At 36.8% G+C, this 23,944-nt stretch overlaps 1 protein-coding gene across 3 annotated transcripts in view; it reads right to left on the bottom strand.

Moving 5' to 3' along the window:
• ATAD1 (ATPase family, AAA domain containing 1) overlaps positions 1-23,258 on the bottom strand; it is a 50,957-nt gene extending 27,699 nt beyond the window's left edge. Inside the window, exons 1-4 of one of the 3 annotated variants that reach the window (XM_008071755.2) lie at positions 23,179-23,258; positions 17,951-18,125; positions 5,782-5,880; positions 3,677-3,797 (exon numbers count right to left, since the gene is read on the bottom strand). In XM_008071755.2, the coding sequence (XP_008069946.1) occupies positions 3,677-3,797; positions 5,782-5,880; positions 17,951-18,112 (382 nt within the window). In that variant the 5' untranslated portion in view covers positions 18,113-18,125; positions 23,179-23,258. Of the gene's footprint in view, positions 1-3,676; positions 3,798-5,781; positions 5,881-17,950; positions 18,126-22,903; positions 23,016-23,107 lie in introns of those variants that run through there. The other 2 variants (XM_008071756.2, XM_008071754.1) reach the window with 2 other exon arrangements.
• Between the last annotated feature and the right edge of the window lie 686 nt (positions 23,259-23,944).

Genomic DNA, 23,944 nt, shown 5'->3' with positions numbered 1-23,944 from the left:
ATTACAGGCTGAGCCACCGAGCCCAGCTAGTCTTTTTAACTTTTTAAGATTCAAGTTCTAACAACCAACTGACCCAAATTTAATCTTTTTTTTTTTTTTTTTGAGTTGGAGTCTCACTCTGTCACCCAGGCTGGAGTGCAGTGGCATGCTCATGGCCACCCCAGCATCGTTGACTTGCTTGGCTCTGGCAATCCTTCCGCCTCAGCCCTCCAAGTAGCTGGAACTACAGGCACGTGCTACTGCGTCCAGCTAATTTTTATTTATGGTAGAGACGAGGTCACGCCAAGTTGCCCGGGGTGGTTTCGAACCCGCAGGCTCAGGCAATCCACTTGCCTCAGCCTCGCAAAGTGCTGGGATTACAGGCTGAGTCACCCAAATTTAATCATTTTTAAAAAACTTTTCTAAAGTTTTGGCAGTACATGTTAACTGTATTTTTAAGCAGTCTTTGCAATTAAGTCCATTTCGGTGCTTAAGATGTGGTTACATCAGTTATAATATAAACCTTGTACTGACACTTTTCTTTTGGATGGCTCATATAAAATAATAAAGAATGGTAATCTAAAACTATTTAATTTAAAGCAAAAATATAGGCGATATGACTGCAGATGCTTGGAATTATTATTCCATAACAGCATGTTGATCCCATAATATGCAATGTACAGACAACTGCTAGCAAACTTTTATATGTATACTACTTAAGTATCAGGGTTTGCAGAACGAAGTATTAATACAAAAGCCTCCATGTTTTGATGACTCTGCGGCTATCCTATTGTTTAAAAAATTCATGTAGTGCTTGTAGAATGTCATATTTGCTTCAAATTATTCATTTATCACTTTAAATATTTTATTTCTAGTAGTTTAGTTTTGGAACTTCCTAGCAGGATTTCGTTTTTCCAAATAATTCTCTTCATGGATTATGATTAATGTTATTAACTGAGCACATGTGTCTGAAGACTTAATATGTAAAGAAAGCTTTTGACTGTCATAACTTTTGAGAGAAAAAAGCTGTGATAATTATGGTACACACACAAGGCGCTGTCAATGTTCTCTTCTTGACCTGAGTGGTAGCTGCATGATTGTTAGCTTTGCAATTATTTGGTAAACTGTTTTACCCCCATTTGTGTATGTATATTAAGTTTTGCTAAACTTCATTTTGTCTCATCTGACACATTATCAATGAGTCTAGCAATAATATTAAAGTAGACCGTTTCTATATACTTTTCTAAAATAATTTCCACAGTGTTAATACTTATGAACAGTGGCAAATGATTCTGCCTGGAAATTAATATGAGACATTTGACTGTAATTATTAGTTTTGCAACTTTTTAACTAGTTTCTTGAGCTGAATTTGATACTTTTATAACCAATTTCAACAAATAAAAAATGTGTTTATTATTTTGTGTTTGTAGAGGCTTCAAAGTCCAAACCTCCTTTTAAGATGGATGTTTTCGGCAAGGGCTTTACTTAGTGGATGCACACCTAGGCAACAGAGCAAGATCTCTTTAAAAAAATAAAAAATTAGCTGAGTCTGGTAGTACACACTTGTAGTCCCAGCTACTTGGGACGCTGAAGTGGAAGGATCATCTGAGACCAGGAGATCATGGCTGTAGTGAGTCATGATCATGAAACTGTACTCCAGCCTGGGCAACAGAGTGAGACCCTGACTCAAAAAAAAAAAAAGGTGCTGCATGCAAATAAAATATTTAGGATAGGGAAGCAAAGAAGTACAGGGACAAACTGATCCAAATTTGAGATAATCCTCAGTAGTGACAAATATATCACCTTATCAGTGACCAATTTTTTATTTTTTGGACCACTATTTACTGACTCTAATATAAAATTTGACCAAATGGTACAAACATAAATATCTACAGAAATTAACCTTATTCAATATAAAGTACTTAAGATGAATGTAGGTCTCAGAAAATCAACTTTCCAAAATATATCTTTCCTAGGCTACCCACATTTGAAAGAATGCAATGAAACATGGGATATGATACACTTCACAAATATAATAAAACTTATGTGCCACAATAACAAATCCTAAATTCAAAACGTTTATATTGAGTAAGGTTAATTTCTATAGATATTTATGTTTGTACCATTTGGCCAAATTTTATATTAGAGTCAGTAAATAGTCAAAAAGCAAATCAGTGATTTTCAAACTGTTGCTTTGATTAAAAATTTTCCAAAATGCAAGGCTGAAAAAGTTCAAATAGCAAAACTTTAAATTACATAATCAGAAAATAGTCATGTAACTTTAAATTTAGACAATGCTTTCAAATAAGAAGCAGGTTTACACATAACTTTTGAAGAATTCTCTCCATGATTTGGGACGCACTAGGCTAACGGGCTTTAAACCAAGTCCAATTGGGAAAGTCACTCAATTACCTGGACAAAGCATCGCTGATGAAAAAAGGAGCTTTCTCTAATAGCATAAAAAAAATTTTTTGCTTTTCTAAATTCACTAGCATCATGAAATTGAGAACTGAAATGTAGAAAAGTTATTTTCAGTTCAGACTACAAATAATCTGGAAGAAGGTAATAAAGAACTTAACTAAATAATCCAACTTTTACCTTACTCTTTTGACCTGGAGTCAGATGATCATCAAAAAATTTCTTTAGGGAAAAAAAAACCACAATAAACTAAATGTGTCTTGTTAGGAAAAAATACAAGCAGCTGTGTTGTTTCAGAAAACAAAAAGAAATACATAACAGTTTTGTTCTTTCAGTAATAAAAAGAATATGTCATATTTGCTGGTAATTGTCATCCTCTACTTACCAGAAACTAAAATTATCTACTTCATAAAAATGTACAAAATAGGTTTCAATTACCTTTGACATATAGATTAATACACCTTTCTGATATAGCTGCAAAATAAGTAAGATTATAAACAATAACAACTTAAACATTCACGGTTCTATTTTAATATTACTAAAGATCTACATTTTTGAAAAATAAATATGACTAATAATTTTTGAGTTCATTCTTGACTAATAACACAAATCAAACCCATTTAGTTTTGTCAATACACTAAACAGAAGCTTCTGCTAGGTGGAAATAAGTAAGTTAACCTCCTATAGAGATTGTATCTAAAAGCCATGGTAACAGACACACATGTATATCTCACTGTAAGTTATGTATGTTCCACCTGAATCACCTTGAACAAATCTTGTTCATGCATGAACAAGGATAAAAAAATTATACTTGAGGATGCAGATGTAAGCACTCTTGATTCTTGAGTTAAAGATGTTTAAAAGTGATTATGTAAAGTAAAGTAGCATTTAATTTCTAGTTTATATGCAGCTCAATTTTTCCTGTACAGAATCACTCAATCTAAAAGTTGTGAAACAACAAAAAGATCTCTTAGTTTGCAAAACAAACAAACAAAACCTATACTGCAGCTTTGGATTTTTTTCAAGCCTTAATTTTCTAAATCTTAATTTACAAGGAAGTAATAAAAATGAGTTTAAAATAAGATAATTGTGACATGTAAATACAGGGTAAAAATTTATCCAAATTTCAGAAGCAGAAGGACGAGAATTATTTCAAAAAATAGTGTACTGGATTCTCATTAGAATCTGATTTTACAAGAAAAATAGTTCTATAATGGTATAAAATTTCAATGTTTCTTAAGTTTTTAATGCTTTAGACAAATTTATGCTCTTACCACACCTTTTGGAGGCTGCAGAAGCCGGGAATTCTCAAACAAATGCTTCTTTTTGATAGGTAAGATGACTGTGTCTTTCAGATCTGTAATGACATCATCTAACCCTGCTATATCACTCCAAGTAACCTGGTAAAAGTTAAAATCAACACGAATTTTACTACAAAAGTACACTCACTAAAGTAAAAAGAATTCCCCCCAAATGGCAAAGCTTAATCTGTTAAGTATACATAAATATTAAGAGGTTAAAAAGATACGTTCACATGAGTAAAAACTTCACGGCAATAATGAAATAAACTACTATAAAACTAGAAAAAGGAATTTAACAGTCAATTACCTACTACTAAGAAAAAATACTAAGTCAGGTACTCAAAAATCTGTAGGAGTCTAATAAGTTGAATTTATTTCATTGATGAGGAGAAAACACTCTTCCATACAAGACTGAGAGAACCAGGTCAGACAGGTAATTTAGTACTGGCTGCTGGGAAAGAGTTCACCAGGAAAGTATCTATTTCATATAGGATGTTGTCAAACATCACAGGAATTAATTTGAGAAATAAAGTCTATACCCACCACACTGGACTTCTGAATTTTATTTATCAAAAGTAAAATGGTGTCAAAACGTAATGAGGTATCCTTATAAACAGTAAACAGGGTATACATATTTTCAAAATAGACAAAGAAAACCCTGTAATTCAATTTAAGGAAACTTTGGGAAGGAGAAACTAACTGAAATTTAAAAGAATCTGCCTGGCTCTATGCTGGCATGGTAACAGAACTGAAGGCGGGGGGCAGTCAGAAGCAATACTTCACAACAGATTTATTTTTTTTAATAACTTTTTAAAAAAATGATAAAAAGGCAAGGTGCAAACCAGCAGCCTAATATGAAGGAAAAAAAATTGTAACTGTCATTACAGTTGCAACAAAAAACTGAGTCTCTTAGTACAGACTTGTTCAGAGATTAATACAGGTAGGGAACCTAGAAGGTGCTGCTGAATACAGGTAGGGACCCTAGAAGGTTCCGCTGTAAATCAAGTTCAAATGGCGGCTCAATTATAGGGTATGTATATGTCTCTGTATACATAAATACTGAAGACATTATAGATTTTTATTTTCTAGATTTGAAGATGGGGTAATATTTTATTCTACTTATTTACATCAGTATAACATTAGTGTAATTAAGTATACACTAGCATATTTATACTTGTTACAAAATATTCAGACAATTTTATACATTACATTAATCTGATCCTCAAAATAATCCTTATGAAGTAGGTAGAGTAGGTATTATTATATATCTCTGGATTATACATAAGAAACCTGAGACTCAAAGAGGAAATAATTTGCCAGTGCTACAAATGGAAAAACTGGTATTAGAATCCTGTTGTCTACCATACCATACCATACCATACCATGAAAATCTAGATTTAAACCCCATGAAATAAACATCCACATGGCGTAAAGCAATACATTTTATATACCACAAAGGTAAATAAATAAAAGTACAAGTTTTACTAAACAAATGTGGACAGAAAAGCGTTGACAAAGCAGGCCTGAGACTGCTATCCTTAGGCCTACTTACACAACTGGCCCTTGGCTGGCATTTGGGAACTTAGATTTCTAGATTCTTACCATTCCCTGACAAGAACAGATCACCATACTTAAACTGTTTGTGCAAACAATATGGTTTATAGTGAATACTTGTTTTCCTTCTGGGAATCCAAAATTTTGGTACACTTAAGGAAAGGGGACTCTATATAAGCAGTCTCCAACACAAGCCCTGGAAATTGAGTCTCTAGTAAGCTTCCCTGGTAGACATCAAGCATGTATTGTCACAACTTGTTGATACAATAAACACATGCTGTGTGACTCCACTTGGACAGGACTCTTGGAAGCTTCTGCCTGGCCTCCTCCAGACTTCACCTAATACCCTTTATCCTTTGCTCATTTTGTCTTGAATCCTTTCAATGTAATCCATTATATATATGAGTACAACTATATGCTGAGTCCCAGGATTTCTCCTAGAGAATCATTAAACCTGGACATGGTCTCCAATATCCTTGGAATATAACACTAGACAAAAAAAATTTTAAATAAGGTTAACAATACGTACATGCATGTTAAGAGGGTCTACTAGATGAGCAGCAATACTCATTTCATATTCTGAGAGCTTCACATTTTTCACACCAATTTGCTTCATTAGTTTTTCTGCCTAGAGAGAAAAGAATAAGCAATCTTCTTTGGTTTGATATTTAGATACTGACACTTCAAAATAGATACATATGTGAGGACTAAAAAGCAATGAACAGAAATATAAAAATTTTCCAAGAATATTCTAGGCCCCTTGACCTTATCCTTCCCCATTGAGTCCTCAAGTAAAAGAAAAGATTTGGGGCTCTCTCCACCAGAAACTAGGACAACTTAACCACTTCTTAGGAAATGAGGGAAAATGAGAACATAGGGTACATGAGTGAAGAGATCACGTACTTCCCAATAGGGCCTCCCATTGCTTCAAAGAAACTCCAGAATACAGCATGGTTTCTCTTCCCTAGCAGGATTATCGTCACAGATACAGGTAAAATCTCAAGACGAACCACATAGGAGTTAAGGATACCAAGAAATGTACAACTAGAGTTTCTTTCCTTAAATTAACAAAGTATCTGAAGCAGATGTCCAACTTCCTTCAAATTACCTGGGTATCTACAATAGGTGCCCACTCACATTCAATTTTAAGTTGTTCTCTGAGATGCTGTCCCTCTCACTTTAAGTCAATTCTTGGGGCCAGGCAACCAGAGATAACAAAACTTAGTAGTATATTTGCATATATTCTCAAAGTGGAGCAAAACAGGCATTTCACCTATGAGTTCTAGCATTACAACAAGGATTTGAGTTGAAATAAAAAAGGTAAATATTTACTGACTGTACCAAGTTTTATGCCAAAATATGGCAAAAGGATAAATTCACTGAATCCTCAGAGCCAATTCTATGAGATAAGTACAATTTTTTTCTCTATCCCAGAAACTAAAGCTTATTAGCAAGATGAAATAATTTGCTTTAGGTAAAAAGTCAGCAAACGGAAGAGGCCAGATATGAACCCAAGGAGTACAACTCTAGAGTCCACACTCCAGCCACCACACGGATGTGCCTTGGCTTCTTCAATTTTAAAAGGGGAGGGCTTGTGACAACTAGAGTCTTTAAAAACCTATGCATAACATATTTACATTTCAATTAAGTGAACATTTTAGAAAAAAAGGTACTTCAGTAAAACACATTTATCTAAATTTTTGTTATTACGATTTCTTAAATTACTTTTGACTATATAGAATCCTGTTATTTGTCAAGGGAATGGCAGCTCTAAAAGGAAATTCATATCACACAGCATTGCTGTTATAGACTGGTTAGGAGATAAGGACACATGTAAAGTGCTATGAAACACATCAGATAACCACCTAGGATAAATCTCATTATCCAACCCCTATAAAATCACTGAATAGGCCAGGCTCAGGGGCTCAGTCTATAATCCCAGCACTTTGGGAGGCTGAGGTGAGAGGACTGCCTAAGCCTGTGGGTTCGAGACCAGCCCAGGCAACTTGGTGAGACCTCATCTCTACAATTAAAAAAAAAAAAAAAAAGTAGCCAGGCATGTAGCGCACGCCTATAGTTCCAGCTACTTGGAAGGATCGCCAGAGCCCAGCAGGTTGACACTGGGATGCCGTGAGCGTGCCACTGCACTCCAACCTGGGCAATGGAGTGATACACCAACTCAAAAAAAATAAAAAAAAAAAATAAAATAAAATAAAATAACAATAAATGGATAAAGTAGTCTTTTGCAGGTTTATTTAACTCTCGTGAGTACTTTCTCTTTCACAGCCTTTACATCTTTTACAAGTTGACTACAAAAGGTATCGTATTTTTAGCATCTGAATGACATTAATTTACTGTTTTCATTATGTTACAGTAAGTGTGAAGTCGTCCCACATGTGTTCCTTTTAGGCAATGTTCTAAAACACTGGTTTTCAACTGAGGCTCATTTTGCCCCTCAGAAGACATGTGGCAAAGTCTAGAAATACTTTTGGTTGTCACACTTAGGGGCAGCGTGATCTGAGCATCTTGTCATTAGAGGCAGGGATGCTGCTAAACATTCTACAAGGAATAAGACAGCTCTTGAATCCCAACCCAAAGAATTATCAGGCCCCAAATGTCAACAATGCCTGAGTTGAGAAACTTGCCTTTTCCCCTCTTAGCTAGTTGCACTAAAAATTTTACTCTATGCCACAATTGTCTCTTGACTTAAACAATAGCCCTTATTTGTACCTGGACTTTCCTAAAAAAAAAAAAAAAAAAAAGACCAATGAAATTGTTTAGCTTATACAGAAACAGAAAATGCCATATTGTCGTCGGGTTTATGCAGGATCTCTTCTGCAACAGCAGTCCTACATTAACAATGCCTACAAGCTGTATTCATCATATGACACTGACAGAAAAGGGAAAAGGAATTAACGTTTTACTAAGCACCTACCACATGGCTGGCAGTGTGCTGGTACTTGATAATCACCCTTAAAACTAACCTGAGAAGTAGATATTATTATACTTATTTTTCAGATGAGGCACTTACAGGTCAGAGAAATTAAAAGAACTGCCAAAGTTAAACAGCTAGGAAGTGGCATTATGAGAGCTCAAATCCTGATGTGTCTAATTGCAAAGCCCTGATTCCACTAATAGTCCTCATTTGGGAGAGCAGAACATGGCTGACAAATAAATGGGAAAAAAGCATCAAAAAACACACCTTAACTAACACCAAACTGTGTCCCAGGAGCAAGTTGTCAACTGCCCAGTTTTGCAACCTTCAAGTTAGCCACTATTTCTAAAATGTTTTAACCAAAAAACTAAATTATGATTGGACTCCTCTAAAAAATGGCCTGCATTTATATATCCTTTATTGTTTGCAGCTTGATGACAATTATATTTTCTAGTCTCCAAGATTTGCTGATTATTTAAAGTGAGTCGCTCCAATTGGTGCAGTCTGTGGAGCGAAAATATGTTGAGTGCAGGGCAACTTTTCACTGTATACTCATGTTTTTAACTGTTTTATACTATTTCCTACCCTTTCATACTATTTTTTTTTTACTCTTTCATGCTATTTCATTTTTCCTCCATTTAAAGTATTATAATTGTTATTATTATTTTAATTAACAAGAGGGGAAGGAAATAGTAAACTAATATTTTTGCCTGGAATGGGGAAGAAAGAAATAAGGGAAGGAGAGCAGCAGAAAATACTATAAGCTAACACTAATTTCATTTATTTTCTAAAATATTCATAAAAATGGTTTTGGAAGAATCATTGTACAAAGTTAGATATGTCATTAACGGGAGTGAAAAAAACAGAAATGAATTAATTAAATTTAAGACAGAAACAAGGACAACCTCTGATTCTTTTACTGAGGTCACAGCTGAAGTGCTCCAATTTAAGTGTAGGTAGAGGAAATCACTGATACAAAGCTTTTTAAAACTGCATTTCAACAAGAACTAGCAAAGAATTTGAGTGGGAATTATCACTATATATTAGATATAATAGTTTATCACAAATCTGCATTAAAACTTTGTAAACGTCTTTTTTTTAGACACCTGGAGACAGCAATCTTATCTTTTAGGATTAATATAACTTCATTTTTTCTGATTTTATCGTATGTATTCTGAAAGTTCTTGGGCAAGATGACTTGTACTATGGTGCTCTTCTACTATGTGAGTGATAAAACTCAATAATGCACTGAATTTTTTCTCCTCTAGTTTCCCTCTCCTATTGCTTTCCTTTCCCCATCACTTCTATCTACTCCCTTGTTCACCCAGACAATGCTAACTGTTCCTGACTTCCCATCTCAGTTTTCTTATTTATTTTAGCTTCTCAGTTTTCTAAGATTCAGCTCCAGTAAACCATAGCTTTAAAAGTTACTTTACTTGCACTGCAGCTCCCAGTGGCTTTCTGAGCTAACAAATGTTAGCTCTTCCAAACTGGCATTCTGTGATGGCTACTCTTAAAAATACCCAGCAACTAAAAGTTATTTTTTTTAAGGTTTCAGTATATGTACCACCTTTCACAAAATATTTCAGCTATTATTTCTCTCAAAATAACAGAAATAAAGTTTTGAAAACTACAGTGTAATGACAGGACTAAAAATGGGGAGATGTTAAGTTAAATAGCTACAGTCACAGTATATAACTTTCAAGTGTGTGAAGAACCCTGTGTACTGAATCTTTCATTAATAAATACCTCTCATAAGCTGAAGGTTTCCCTGGGTTCAGGCTAGAAATTTACAAATATCCTATTTAATCTAACATAAAACTACTTCCAGGATACTGTTTCTTATTTGAATGCAATGTCATCTTTCACCTTTCATCTCAAAACTGATGGCCTTTAAAATCACATGAGGACCACTGATTCCAGGAACCTAGTAAATTCAGTATCTAAGTTTCTAGAGTTAGTGCTCTCTCTCTGACCACACAAGTCATACCCTACTCTTCCCACATTTATACCTGGCTCTTGCTCTTCATGTGCACTTAATTTCTTTCTATTCTCCAATGAAATTATCCCTTATCTGACATCAGTTGACTTCCTAAATGGTCTGGACCACAGGGTCATTATTTCATTCAAAACTCCTGACACTTCTTACTATATTGATTAGCCCATCTTCGATGCCGGTTCGCACTGCCATGCACTATCTGCTGCCAAACTGCTGAGTAATGCTTAAGCACAAAAACAAAACAATTGAGTTCCCAATCAACTCTTGCTTTCTTCAATCATCCTCTAACGTTGCATAATCCATTATGATTTACTCTCATTAAACACTAGTCACCATTTACCTCAGAAGGCTCCCAACCTCTTCCACTCCCACTGACTTTTAGTCACAATCTCTCGTCTTTGTGTTATGGAATACAAAACAACTCCAGCTTAAAATGTTATTGTATGTATACCTCCCCAACCCCTCCTGGTTCTTCTGGGACCTACCTCCATCCATTACACATCCTCTTAAGTAGCTTCTCTTCCTCCTAGAGCTCCACTAACTTTTCCCCTTTTCTCCAAAAGCTTGAATGATGATGTTCTTTTACCGCAAACTGTTATTGCTGCTGCCACTGAATGGAAATTACTCTCTACAAGCTTACTGATTTCGTTAAATTGACTGATCGCTTTCTTATATCATAAAGAAATAAGTCATGACTTCCTTTTCTTCTTGACCACTATATAACATAACAGTTATCTTTTGCAAACTTCTCCTTTGGCTCCTTTGGTGACTTTATTCAAGTGATTTCCCAGACAGTGAGAGAGACCTGAAAAGGGGGTATAGCCAAATCATTTCTGGGGCTTTTAAAAATTATATTTACTATCCACCAACTTCTCCAAATTCTAATTACTTCTTTCCAGAACATGGATGTTTCAGTTGAGAATCACTGTCACAGTGAACCGCTATGAATCTGCAGTGTTTTGAATACTTCAGGTGCATTCGGGTGGAAAAGACTATTACCAGTACATTATCTTGGTTTTACTCCTATGCCTGTTATTTTTTTTTTTTACTCTTTAAAGTGCTTTTATTAATTATTGCATAGATTAAAGGATATCTTTAGAATATTTAGATGAAGCATAAAGAACCACAATAACCAATACTCATCCAAGTTTAAGTGCAAAAACAATGTCATTATCTTACAAGTACCTCTGTAAGATCTTCTCCAAATACAGATCTTCTCTTGTCTCTCAGATGTAGTCAAAACTCTAAATTTAAATCACTCCTTTTATGTTTGATTTTCTAAGGTTTAATTTTACATGTTTCTTTAAATATATGAGACCTCACTTTATGTAATCTTCTGTGACTTTTTCTTCTCATTCGACATCATATTATCGCATTTCTTTCTTTTTTTTTTTAATTTTTATTTGGGGCCTAGCTTTCGTGCCCAGGCTGGAATGCAGTGGCATAATCAGGGCTCACAACAGCCTTGACTCCTGAGCTCCAGGGATCATCCCATTTCAGCTTTCTGAGCAGTTGGGACTACAGGTACAAGTAATCACGCCAAGTCTTTTTTTTTTTGGTAGAGATGGGTCTTACCGTTTTGCCCAGGTTGGTCTTGAATGCCTGGCTTCAAGTGATTCTCCTTGCCTAAGGATTTCAGGCAAGAGACACTGTACCCACCTCAACATTGTGTTTCTTCGAGTCAACCATGTGGTTAAGCAGCTGTAATTCATCTGCTTTTTTCTGCTAAATATTATGCTCCAGCATGTGAAGGAGATCATAATTTGCTACCCCAAAATATGCCAATTTGAGATAAGGATTATTTTGAGCTAGGGGCAATTCCAAAGAAAATAATATAAGAAAAGCTCTCTGTCCTAAAGGCTGTGCATCGTTTCATGTTTACTGACCATTAGAGAGTCTTCTTTTTTTAAGATGCTAAAGTTGTTTGACCATTTTTCTTTTGGATCTTTTTTCTTACTGAGTCATATGCATTATTTATATACGCTTAGTACAAATCTTTTAAGTTATAAAAACATGAGAAAAATACTCATATAGCACTATTATAAGTACTTTATAATATACATTTAATTCCAATAGCAACCCAACAAGGTAGGTGCTATTATGATTATTATTTTATAGATAGGAAAACCCAAAGCACAGAGAAATAAACCTTTGCTTTTCAAGTGTCTTCTCTATTTATAGACTTTTTTCTGCCATATAAATTTTAGAAAAAAATACAACAAAACAACTTGCCAGTGTTTTTTAAACTAGTGTTACATTTACCTTAAGTCTTTAACAGTTGTATAATTTTCCCTATTCATATGTTGTGCATCTTACATTTGTCACTTGTTTTGTATTTTTGATGCTACTATCAACAGCTTCTTTTTTAAAATTACATTTTCAAAAGTGGCAGGTATACGAAACAGTTTTTATATACTGATTTTGTATCCAGCAACCCTATTAAACTCTCATTAATCCTGATAGTTTATCTGTAGAATTATTTGATTTTCTATGCAGATAATCATAATATTTGTGAATGACTGTTTTGTTTCTTCTTTTCCAATCTTTCTTTTATCTTCTTTCTTGACTTAAGAATTGGCTAATAGCTCAATAAAATGTTAAGCAGAATTGATAACAACAGGCTTCCTTGATGTGTTCCTAATCATAAAGGAAATGTTTTCAATTTTTCACCATAAAGTATGTTTCCTGTAGTAGCTCATTTTATCAAGTTAATGACATTATCTTCTGTTCTTATTTTACTAAGAGCTTTTCAACAAATTATGAATGAATGTTTAATTTTAACAAAGACCTCATCTTCATGAATTGATATTAATCATACAGTTTTTAATCTGTTAGTGTTAGTTTGCAAATTACATTGATTTTTTTTCTCCCCTCTCAAATGAAGCCAGTCAAACTCCTGGGATAAATCCAAATGGTCATATGACATTTTTCATACATTACTGAATTCAACTTGCTGATATTTTATTTAAGATTTTTGTATCATGCTGGGCTCGGTGGCTCAGCCTGTAATCCCGCGCCTTTGGGAGGCTGAGGTGAGTGGATTGCCTGAGCCTGCGGGTTGGAGACCCGCCTGGACAGCGAGACCTCATCTCTACAATAAATCAAAAAATCAGCCGGGCGTGGTAGCGCATGCCTGTAATTCCGGCTACTTGGAAGGCTGAGGCAGAAGGACCGCCGGAGCCCAGCACGTCGAGGCTGCGGTGGCCGGGAGCGGCCCCTGCACTCCAGTCTGGGCAACAGAGTGAGACTCCGACTCAAAAAAAAAAAAGATTTTTGTATCTGTTTAGAAGTGAAATAAGAGACTACTGGCTACTATAGACTTTGTAATTGTGGTTATACTAGCCTCATAAAAAGATTTGGTGAGTGTTTCCTCTTTTTCTATGCTCTAGAAGAGTTTGTATAAATTTGTTATGATTACAGTTTTCCTTAAATGTTGGTAGAACTTGCTTGTGAAGTCCTATGGGACTGGAGTTTTCGTTATTAAAAAATATCTCCAATAGTTATGGGACAAACTATTCATGTATTCTATTTCTTTTTAAACCAGTTTTGGTAATTCATGTTTTTCTAAGACTCTGTCCATTATCTTAAGTTTTCAAACTTATTGACAGTTGACCCTTAAAAAATAGCGGGATTAGGGGCCCTGAACACACTCAGTCGAAAATCCAAGAACTTCTGACTTCCAAAAAACTTAATTAATAGCCTCCGTTGTCCAGAAGCCAATAACGTAGCCAATAACACCTATTTTGTATGTTATATGTAGTACGTGCTGTATGCTTATAATACACCAAAAAAAAAATTTAAGAAAATCTTAGAGAAAATGTACTATTAACTAAAATTGAATCGTCACAAAAGTCTTCAACTTACTGTCTTCATATTGAGTACACAGAGGAGGAGGAAGAGGAGGGGTTGGTCTTATTGTCTCAGAAGCAGAGGTGAAAGAGGTGGAAGTGGAAAGCGTGGCAGGAAGGACAAGTATAACTCTTACTGAAAAGAATCTGTGTATGCGTGGACCTGTGCAGTTCAAATATGTTGTTCAAGGGTCAACTATAGCATTTTTTATTTATTTATTTTTGAGTTAGGGTCTCACTATGTTGCCCAGGCTGGAGACAGTGGCACAATCATGCCTCACTGAAGCCTTGCCCTCTGGAGCTTAGGCATCCTTGTACCTCAGTCTCACCTAGCAGCTGGAACTACAAGCATATGCCATCACGCCCGGCTAATGTTTTATTTTGATTTAGAGACGAGGTCGTTATGTTGTCTAGGCTGGTCTCGAACTCCTGGGGTCAAGCAATCCTCTTGCCTTGGCTTCCCAAAGCACTAGTTTTACAGGGGTGAGCCATTGCACCCGGCCAACTATAGTTATTAATAGTACCTATTTTTAATGTCTACAGCATCTGTCATTAGGTCTCCTTTATTGTCCTCAGTAATATTACTGGTGATCCCATTTTTTTCTTGGTTGGTCTGAAATTGAGATTTCAAGTCTCAATTTTATTATTCTTTTCAAAACACAATTTTTGATTTTATTGATTTTCCCTATTCATTATTTATTTTATTATTTCTATTCATTTCATTATCACTGTTTATTTTACCCATGAATTATTAAGAAGTATCTCTCACTTTCCAAACTTATTTGATTTTTATGGTCATCTTTAATCTACTATACTATAACCAAGAATATGCTACCAGTACTATGAAACTTGAGATTTGCTTTATAATCTAGTATTTGGTTTATTTTCACAAATCTTACATGTGTGCTTGAGATATGTACTCTGCATTTGAATACAATATACTGTAAACATCTACTAGATAAAGCTTTTCATTTTTTTAAATCTTCTAAATCCTTGCTGAATTTTAAAAAATCTGTTTGATCCATCAATTATTGAAGGATATGTTAAAAATCTCACCATGATGAGGGAGATGCCTATTTCTCCTTGTAGCTCTATCATATTTTGCTTTATATATTTTGAGTCTACCTTAATAGGTACACACAAATACAGAAATATTATATTTTTGGTGAATTCAATCTTTCACCATTACACAGTAAAATTCATTTCCTTTAATAATATCTTTGCCTTACAGTTTCTTTTTGCCCAGCTAGCTTTCTTCTTGTTATTTGTGTGATGTTTCTTCCATCTTCTTACTTTCAAACCTTCTGTATCTACATTTTAGATGAGTCACCTCACCTAGCACATGGCTTAAATTTCTGTAATTAAACCATTCCTCTTTAAAACATTACACCTTTGTCTTTAGTTGAAATGCTACAGAGTATATAGTTTTTTGGGGACCTAGATTTATAGGGGTATCATCTATGAGACTTCCTACCTTGGCTTGGCCCTGTACTTTGTATCCCAAGTAGCTCTGAATCATAAAACAGACACTAAAGTTCAGTAGATTCAGCAAATTGCTTCAAAGTGAAAGCTGGTCATCAAGCTCACCCTAACTTTCTGAATTCTTGTTAAGTTTTTTACCTTCATTCCTTACTTTCTTGAAGAATCTTTTAAGAACACTTAAAAAAATTATCAAGCTTGTTTAGTTGTTTTCAGCAGTAGAGTCAGTCCCGGTACTCTGTTATCCATGCTGACCTATTCATTCTCCACTGGCTTCACGTCATCTTTCCACCCCCTAAATGAAGGGAATGTACCAAGGCTTACTTTTCAGCTTACTGTTTATGTTGCTTTACAACATCTCCTTTGGAGAACTCATCACTCTCAACACAGTCATATGCATTTATCATAGTGACAATTACATTAGGAGCTCTCAATATTTGAATGTGTAAGTCTTGATGGTGTTACAGAGGAAAGATGAAGTAGTGGTTTGGGAGTGAGGCTCACTGCTCTAATGACTCCAACTACTTATGGTCATCTGATAAGGAAACATACCTCTAGGACTTGACCATTTCTCTGAGATTCAGACCTATATCTTCAATTGATATATGGAAATTTCCCCCTAAATTCCCACTACCAGCACAAACTCAAATGGCATATTTCCATAAACTTCCCCTATCTACTAGTTTCCAAACCTCTACAAAAGATATGAGTCTTTGAGGAATCCAGACAAATCTTTACTTGTAAGATGCCCTTTTTCTTTTTCCACATCATCACAACTTCCTGCCTTCATTCTTTGGAGTCTATTTCACTCATTCCGATTTGTTTTGTCACTTCCTTATTCTAGGTCTTTGCCAGGATTGTTACAGTTTACAACCAACAGATCTTGCTTCTAGTCTCTTCTGAGTCCTATCCCTTCTATATACTACTATTAGACTAATTATCCTTTAAACATTGCTTTGTATCTCACCCATCCACTCAAATATATATATATATTGTTGTTGTTGTTTGTTTTTTTTTGAGTTGGAGTCTCATTCTGTCACCCAGACTGGAGTGCAGTAGCCACTCCCAGCCACTGCAGCCTCGACCTGCTGGGCTCCGGCGATCCTTCCGCCTCAGCCTTCCAAGTAGCCGGAACTACAGGCACGCACTACCACGCCTGGCAGATGTTTTGATTTATTGTAGAGATGAGGTCTCGCCAAGTTGCCCAGGCGGGTCTCGAACCCACAGGCTCAGGCAATCCACTCACCTCAGCCTCCCAAAGCGCGGGATTACAGGCTGAGCCACCAAGCCTGGCAGACTTTATCTTTTTATTAAAGTTTATTTACACTCGAAAGTCAAATAGTTCTGCAAGGTTTAGTATCGAACCCCAGCAATCCCCCATATGAGGGAGTGATACAGACTTTTCAGGTCAGCCTGGGCCTTGAGAGTGTCAGCTCAATGGGTTGGCCAGCCGAGCCCCAGAGAAGGTGGGCTTGAGGGGCTAGTACATATATTTGAAAGTGAATATACTCACTGCCACTTTTTACTGGTTTAAGAGCTATGTATAACACCTTAAAGCAGACATCTATTTACATCCTTATTTTCCACATTAACCAACAACATTTTGGAAGAACAATATTTATTCATCCTTTTTCCTTTGTACTAAGCATTTGCTAGGAACTCCATAAATGTTTATTGACTAAATCAGAGTCAAAACTCACAGGACAAATCTAAAAATTCATGAATATCTTATTCAGTTATTTTAAGATAAATTGTAAGTTAGTATAAGATATTCAATTAGACGTATCTTATTCCGTCATTATATTAATTATAAAGAAAAAAAAAGAAGCCAGACAAGAGAAACCAGCAAACTAACAAAAATTTGCAACAGTCCTTCTTTAAGGATTTTATTTTTTTGAGGACGAACAAAAACCAAATACACCATCCTAATAAATGATCACAAAAGGTATCAGCTGAAAAATTAAAAACTACAACTTATATTAACAATCAATTACCTTTTAAAGCGATTTCTTAATTAGATTTTAGTATAGTTCATTAGTCTAACAATGATATCTTGTCAGTATTAACCACATTTCAAATGTCATACAAAGCAAAATGCCTATTATTGAAGATAAATATTTTTGTTTAGTCTGTGGAAAAATTTTTACTTAGATTCCTGCATTTAAAAGCTGACAAAAATATTCTAGTGAGGATGTTCACAATACTGTATTTTTATTAATCATTTCTGTTCTTCTGATAAGTTGCTTATACAGTAAAAAATGACTTGATAAACTAATACTTTTTTCAGGAATAATGAAACTAAATATGTGTATCACCACATTTTCATGTGGGTCTTATAGAATTTCTCATTAATCTATAATTCAACTATACTCTTAAGTTTTAGGAAAAAATATTTGCTAGCCACAAGAAAAATGATCTTCAAACATTTCAATCATACCTGTTTCTGAGCTTCTACTTTTTGCTTTCTGGTTGGATCAATTGCATCTACCATCCATTTGATGGTAAAGTACGTTACTGCACCAAATATTGTCAAACGGAAAATTAAGCCAACAACTTCATTCCGACTCAAGGGACGAGAAAAGGCTTCTGCATGTACCATCTTGATTGTTAACCTTAAAAAACAAACAGAAATGTCAACAGGTAGTAACTATTAAAATGGGAGACAAGTAAAGTAGCTTAAACTAAGCAAGAAAACTAATTTCTAGTCAAATTCAAACATTACGCACCTTAAAAAATGTGTTTTATGTTAAGAAGAAACAGACTTTTAAATGTTAGGTAAACAGATATATTTAACCCTTTGTACACGGAGACATCTCGTGGATCACCTACCAGCAACTCAACCACACTTTTTTTTTACAAAATAGTGAAAAATGAATCACTTCATATTAAATAGTATAGCTTTGGAATCAATTATTTTATTGGAATGATTTGACTTATACTGGAATTTTGGACATTGAGGAACATATTTATGACGAAAGAAATCAAAATTGTGTATCTTATATTTCTCTAACCTGTGGTAACATGTGAAACAGTCACCAACATACATCGCAGGTTCACTGACAGACACATGTTGTGCATAGTAATTTGTTTACCATCTTCCACCTGGTTTTTTCTTTTCCAGTAGACACTGCAGTCTCATTTTCTTCCTCCCACATTAACAATATATCATTTATTGTCCAGTCTGTTGTTCAAAAATGATGTGGAAGGACATTCTCTTTCTAGATAAAGTCCGCTGATTTTTTTAAACGTATTATCTCAGTATATATTCCATCTTTTTATTTGCTTTTTTGAACAATTTCAATGGAAAACTTCAAGGAAACATACATTTTTGAAAAATTTGCACTAGCATAAGTTTATCCTGTATAATCACCAGCAATCTCTTTATATTCCAAGAGGTGACATCTGAGTGGTTTGCTAGATTTACGACGTCCCCTCAGAGGGGATATCCAAGTGCAAAGGGTTCAAGCTCCTCTGAAGTAGCTTAGAAACCGAGGTTTAATTAGTCGTAGAATGAATAATTCCATTTGAAAAATACAATAAATATCTTAAGGTATTTACTCTTTCAAACAACTTATAAGTAACTATGCCAAAGAATCTAGACAGGGATTGACTATTACACTAATCCAACTGAAGAAAGGCAACCTAACAATGCTTTACTAATATGATGGTAAGGACTTCTATTAAATGTAACATATACCAGATAACTTTCGAAAGTGAAATTCACACTGTGAACTGACACTTTTTCCTCACACCTACTTTTAAAGGTTTTTAAGGCCTGCTTAAGCCTAAGCATGCCATTTTCCCAATTTATAAGTGACATTAAGTTTTTTGAAACCCCCTACTGCTCCCGACAACCTAGCTAAGTATGAAGCAACAGAACTTTCAAAAATTTTGAACCAAGAAAACTATCACAAGAATACAGTACTGGGGGTTGGGGAGGGTGGGACTGGCAGCTGAGGGAAACTGCTAGGGGAGGGAGGGGCATACCTCATCAACAAGAGTACCTGCATGATCAATGTTTGTACACCTAACCCTGAATTGTACCCCACATCTTGAAATAAATTAATTGTTTAAAAAAAGAATACAGTACTCACCCAACTTATAGAGAAAAAAAGGAGGTGATATGCCTACTTTTACATGTATCCCTGAGCAACTACATTAATCAAACCTAGGTTTACAGGCACTCCCTTGTCAAAGGCAGTAACTACCCAGAAGAATAAGCTTGTTAGGAATGACGTGACCATGACATTTTGGGAAATAGGAACACAGCTTCAAATAATGCAATTATACTGTCAGCACAGTAGTGTGCTGAGTGCTATGGAATATACAAGTGGGGACACAAAAAAACCCAGAATTTAGTTATAAAAATTACGTATTTACTCTTACATGTTTATACCTCAGTCACTTTCAAAGTACTCTCCGTTTGATGCAATTCGCCTATCAAGACACTTTTTCTACTGCTCAAAAGTTTTTGAACTAGCCAATTTTGAGGCCTTTTAATGCACTGCTGTTTTTTGTTTCACCTCTTCCACATTGTCAAAATGTTTCCCTTTGAGGACTTTTTTCATCTGCAAGTTGTTTGGAGCAAGATCGAGTGAACAGGAAGAGTAGTGCACAGGGGCCAAGGCATTTTTTGGTCAAAAACTACTAACACTCAGCACATTGTGAGCAGGTACACTTGTAAATAACCCATCATGAAAACCGGAAAGAATTCCCAAGAAAACTTCACTGAAGCCAAACACTGCCTCTCACAACACTAGGTGGTACACTGAATGCCAATGGGTTCCTAGAACACTTACCTAGCGGGGGAAGCCTGTACTACAAGGGACCTGCCCTCCAAAGAGAATATATAATTTGCATTCACATGACAACGAATAAGACACAATTTGTACATTAGCATCAGCAAAAGGTAAAAATTAGGTACTATATAGAATAATATCCACAGTCCTGTTAGCTCTAAAATTACTGTTTCTCTTCTCACTACTACTAAAGATCCTCTTCACCTCTCTCCCTCCAGAATAGCTTTAATAATGTTTAAATTCCTTCTACCCCTCCCCTCCATTTAATACTATATATTCCTTCTCCCTTATCAAGACTCACACTTTCTCTTTACAGGATTCCCAAGCATTCAAAACTATTCTAACCTAGCTTCAGAGTCAATTTTAAGTATTTTACCTCATACACTACTCAAAGAAACTCTCAATAGCTAGAGCCACTAGCATCTGAAGATGCCACCTGTATTTTCCCTTCAGTATTATTTGAGGGCTACTCTAGTTGGGTCATTTCCACCCACTCATTTAGGATTAGTAAAATACTATTCCAAACATCAAGAACCCACAAAGCCTTTCAGATCACATGAATCCTCTCTGTTATTCATTTGGCCCTATTACACTATCTTAAGAAATGTCTTGTTTTTAATCATTACTGAGCTCGATTCAACTAGATTTTGAATCCTCATAATTATCACACAAAACAGAGGCTATTCAAAAGGCATCTATTCAACAGACAAATTGCAACCGAAGAAAAACCTCCCATTCAATCATTCCAAGAGTCACTGCCAGACTTCTGAAGATTTCCAAAAGTCAAGGTTCCCCACTTCTCTACTACTAGGAACCACTCACTTCATAATAATTATGTTATTTAATTTAAACTTAACTAAGTAATTGAAAATCTCCATTTTGGATGAAGAAACTATGGCCTAGGGATGTTAAATAATTTAATTCATTCCACAAGCACTTATTGAATATCCATATATCACACCTACTAATGTACATACTGAACGTGCAATAATGACTAAGTTACAATTACTGCCCAGTTATATTAACTACAAAGGGAAAAAAAGAAGCCAGAAAGGAGAAGCTACCTAACTAAAATCTCTCATATAACAAATCAAAGTGTGTTTTCTTCCATCAGCATGGACACCAAAAAGTGGATTAAACAATATTTTACTTCTCGTAGGAAACGGAAATCTGACTTTTCTTGTCTTTATTCCGCAGGGTAAAGTTGAAAATGCAGTTAGAATGTGTGGCATCATCATAATGGGGCACATGCATAAATGGAAATAGTCTAATTTAGACAAGATGAGGGTTTTATTAACTCAATTTGGGAAAGGTAGTGGCATTCCAGTAAAACATTTTCATTTATTTAGAGTTGATAGTGATAAAGCTGCCACCTACTGGATAATTAGTGAACTAGCTGAGCAAATTAGGGCTGTTATCAGCACATCCCAAAGTCATCGAGATTATAAATTCTATAAAAATCCTATGAAAGATGCCGAGACACAAAACTCCGGTTTCTCTATTCTCCAATTCTGAAATTAACGGTAGTACAGTAAAAACTTACTGTGGCCACTTCTAAAAGGGTAGTCCATCTTTTTAAATAACTTCAAAATTCTGAACTGAAACTGAAACTTCTTGTTCCGCAGATTGTAACTGTACTAAACTTGATCGTCCACTCATTTGTCACTCATGTGGCATCGATATACCTGCCATGTAAGGTCGCTACAGTAACAAGACCATTACAACCGAATAGACAATAAAAGGTGTATGGGCCTACAACAGGAGAACGTGTATCTCAATCTTGTGTAAGCCTTAGGTTCAACAACATGAATAAGTAAAAAAAGACTGTTACGGGCAACTAAAATGTCGCAGCATACTGCAATTTAAGAGTTATTTGTCAGGCAGGTATATCAGATAGTTTCATTTTAAGGAGTTCTCCAATTCAGGGTGGAAAACTTTGAAATCGTACTAGCTCGCCCTATAATCAATTTATTGACAAGTACTGCGTTCCTACTGTAGTTATTTCTCTCCTCGTTCGCTGCAGTGCTTTACAAACGGTTTCTTAAACTCTAAGAGTCCCAGTTTCGAAGACATCAAGGCCCTACGAAGACAGCCTATGACAATGAAGGCCTGCCGACCTTCACACAGAGGGCAGGTTATTATTAACATCCTCATCCTCCGCGAAAGCGTGCCCAGCCCTGAAGAACCACCATCGCTTTTGCATAAGGCGGTAGCAGCGCCGTGCGACGGTCAGACCTGATTCATTTCAGCCGCCTCCACCAAGGAGCCTGATTCTGAGGTCTCCCGGGACGACCCCAAACCCCCACAGTGACCGGGACTGGCACAAGTCTTGGGGGGCAGCGCCAACGGAGACCTAAGGGCCCAGGCCAGGCCGGAAGCCAAGGCGAGGCCCGGGACGCCCTTGGAGGTTAATCCTCTCGGAACTAAGGGCTGTGGGACGCTGCGGGGGAGGAGGGGAGGCACTGAGGTGGGGCGAGGGAGGAGGGGAGGTGACCTTTCCGGCTGGGCTTCCCAGATCCGAGCTGTTCCCTAAAGAAGTTCAGCGGGACCCTGCACTGGTCCCACGAGGCCCGCGGGAACCCGCTACTCACCCCGGGGCAGAAACAGCGGGAGCAGAAGCCCTCAGCCGGCCTCGCACAGGAAGGAAATGCAGCCTGGGAGAGAGCACTTCCGGCGGGATACGCGGCCCGCCCCCCCCGCACGGAGCATGCGCGACCTGCGACCGTCGGCACGGAGGCGGCGCGTTTCCAGGTTAAGAAATGGCGGGGGGGTAGGGTAGGAATGAGTTTGCGCACCTGATACTGCACCTTACACCTGCTGGGCTGAGGCTTTCCGTGAAGCCGGCGTGTCTGCAAGCAGCACTCACCAAGGCTCTGAGTTTAGGCTGCTGAGTCTCAGCGGTTGGATTTGGGTAGCGCTTATCCCAAAAAGCCCCAGCCATGCCCGCGGGCTCCAGGCGCAACCTTGACACATCGGGGAGCCTTCTCGAGAGTGCAGAAATGCTCTGCGTCCCCGGCAAAGAAATTCTTACCTGTCTTCAGTTTGACCCTCTCTCCCACCCCTCTGTGCAAACCCTCACGCTGCGGCTCTGTCTGTACTATAGCCAAAGCGCAGACGCGCGTGGCCACCCCCCACCCTCACCATCTGCCGTTCGGTTTCTAGGGTGAGCTCACCCTCCTCCCCCATCTCTGTACTGACAAACACCTGGGGGTGGTGCCTGAAAATCCTTCGGCGAAACGACTTAGCAGCTCACGCAGGCCGGCCCGGTATTTGGGACGGAATCGGGCATCTGGTGACAGGTTTTGCATTTTGGTGACTTCCCTTTTTCTCTTAACACTTCCCCTTTCCATAATGAGCGCCGTGACACCAGAGATCCCAAGGGAGGAAACATGAAAGCCGGCGCCTCCTGAATGTAGTGTGTGATGGTCAGGTGATATTAAATACTGTCCCCAGATATAAGAAGCATCACTTCCTTCAGATAGAGGCGATGAAACTGTGAAGTAATGTGACAGTTCACCTCCCTGTCTTTCCCGCATGGCAACTTGTGCCTCTCTACTCGAGGCATCCTCTTTGATGGCTAAAGAATTCTGCAGCCTGATCGTTCAATTAGCGTACGCTGCTAGTTACAAACT

This window comes from Carlito syrichta, unplaced genomic scaffold (assembly GCF_000164805.1).
Source record: "Carlito syrichta isolate Samal-C Ts95f unplaced genomic scaffold, Tarsius_syrichta-2.0.1 Scaffold314712, whole genome shotgun sequence".
In the NCBI taxonomy this organism is placed as follows: Eukaryota; Metazoa; Chordata; class Mammalia; order Primates; family Tarsiidae; genus Carlito; species Carlito syrichta.
This window is presented reverse-complemented; position numbering and strand designations above follow the sequence as displayed.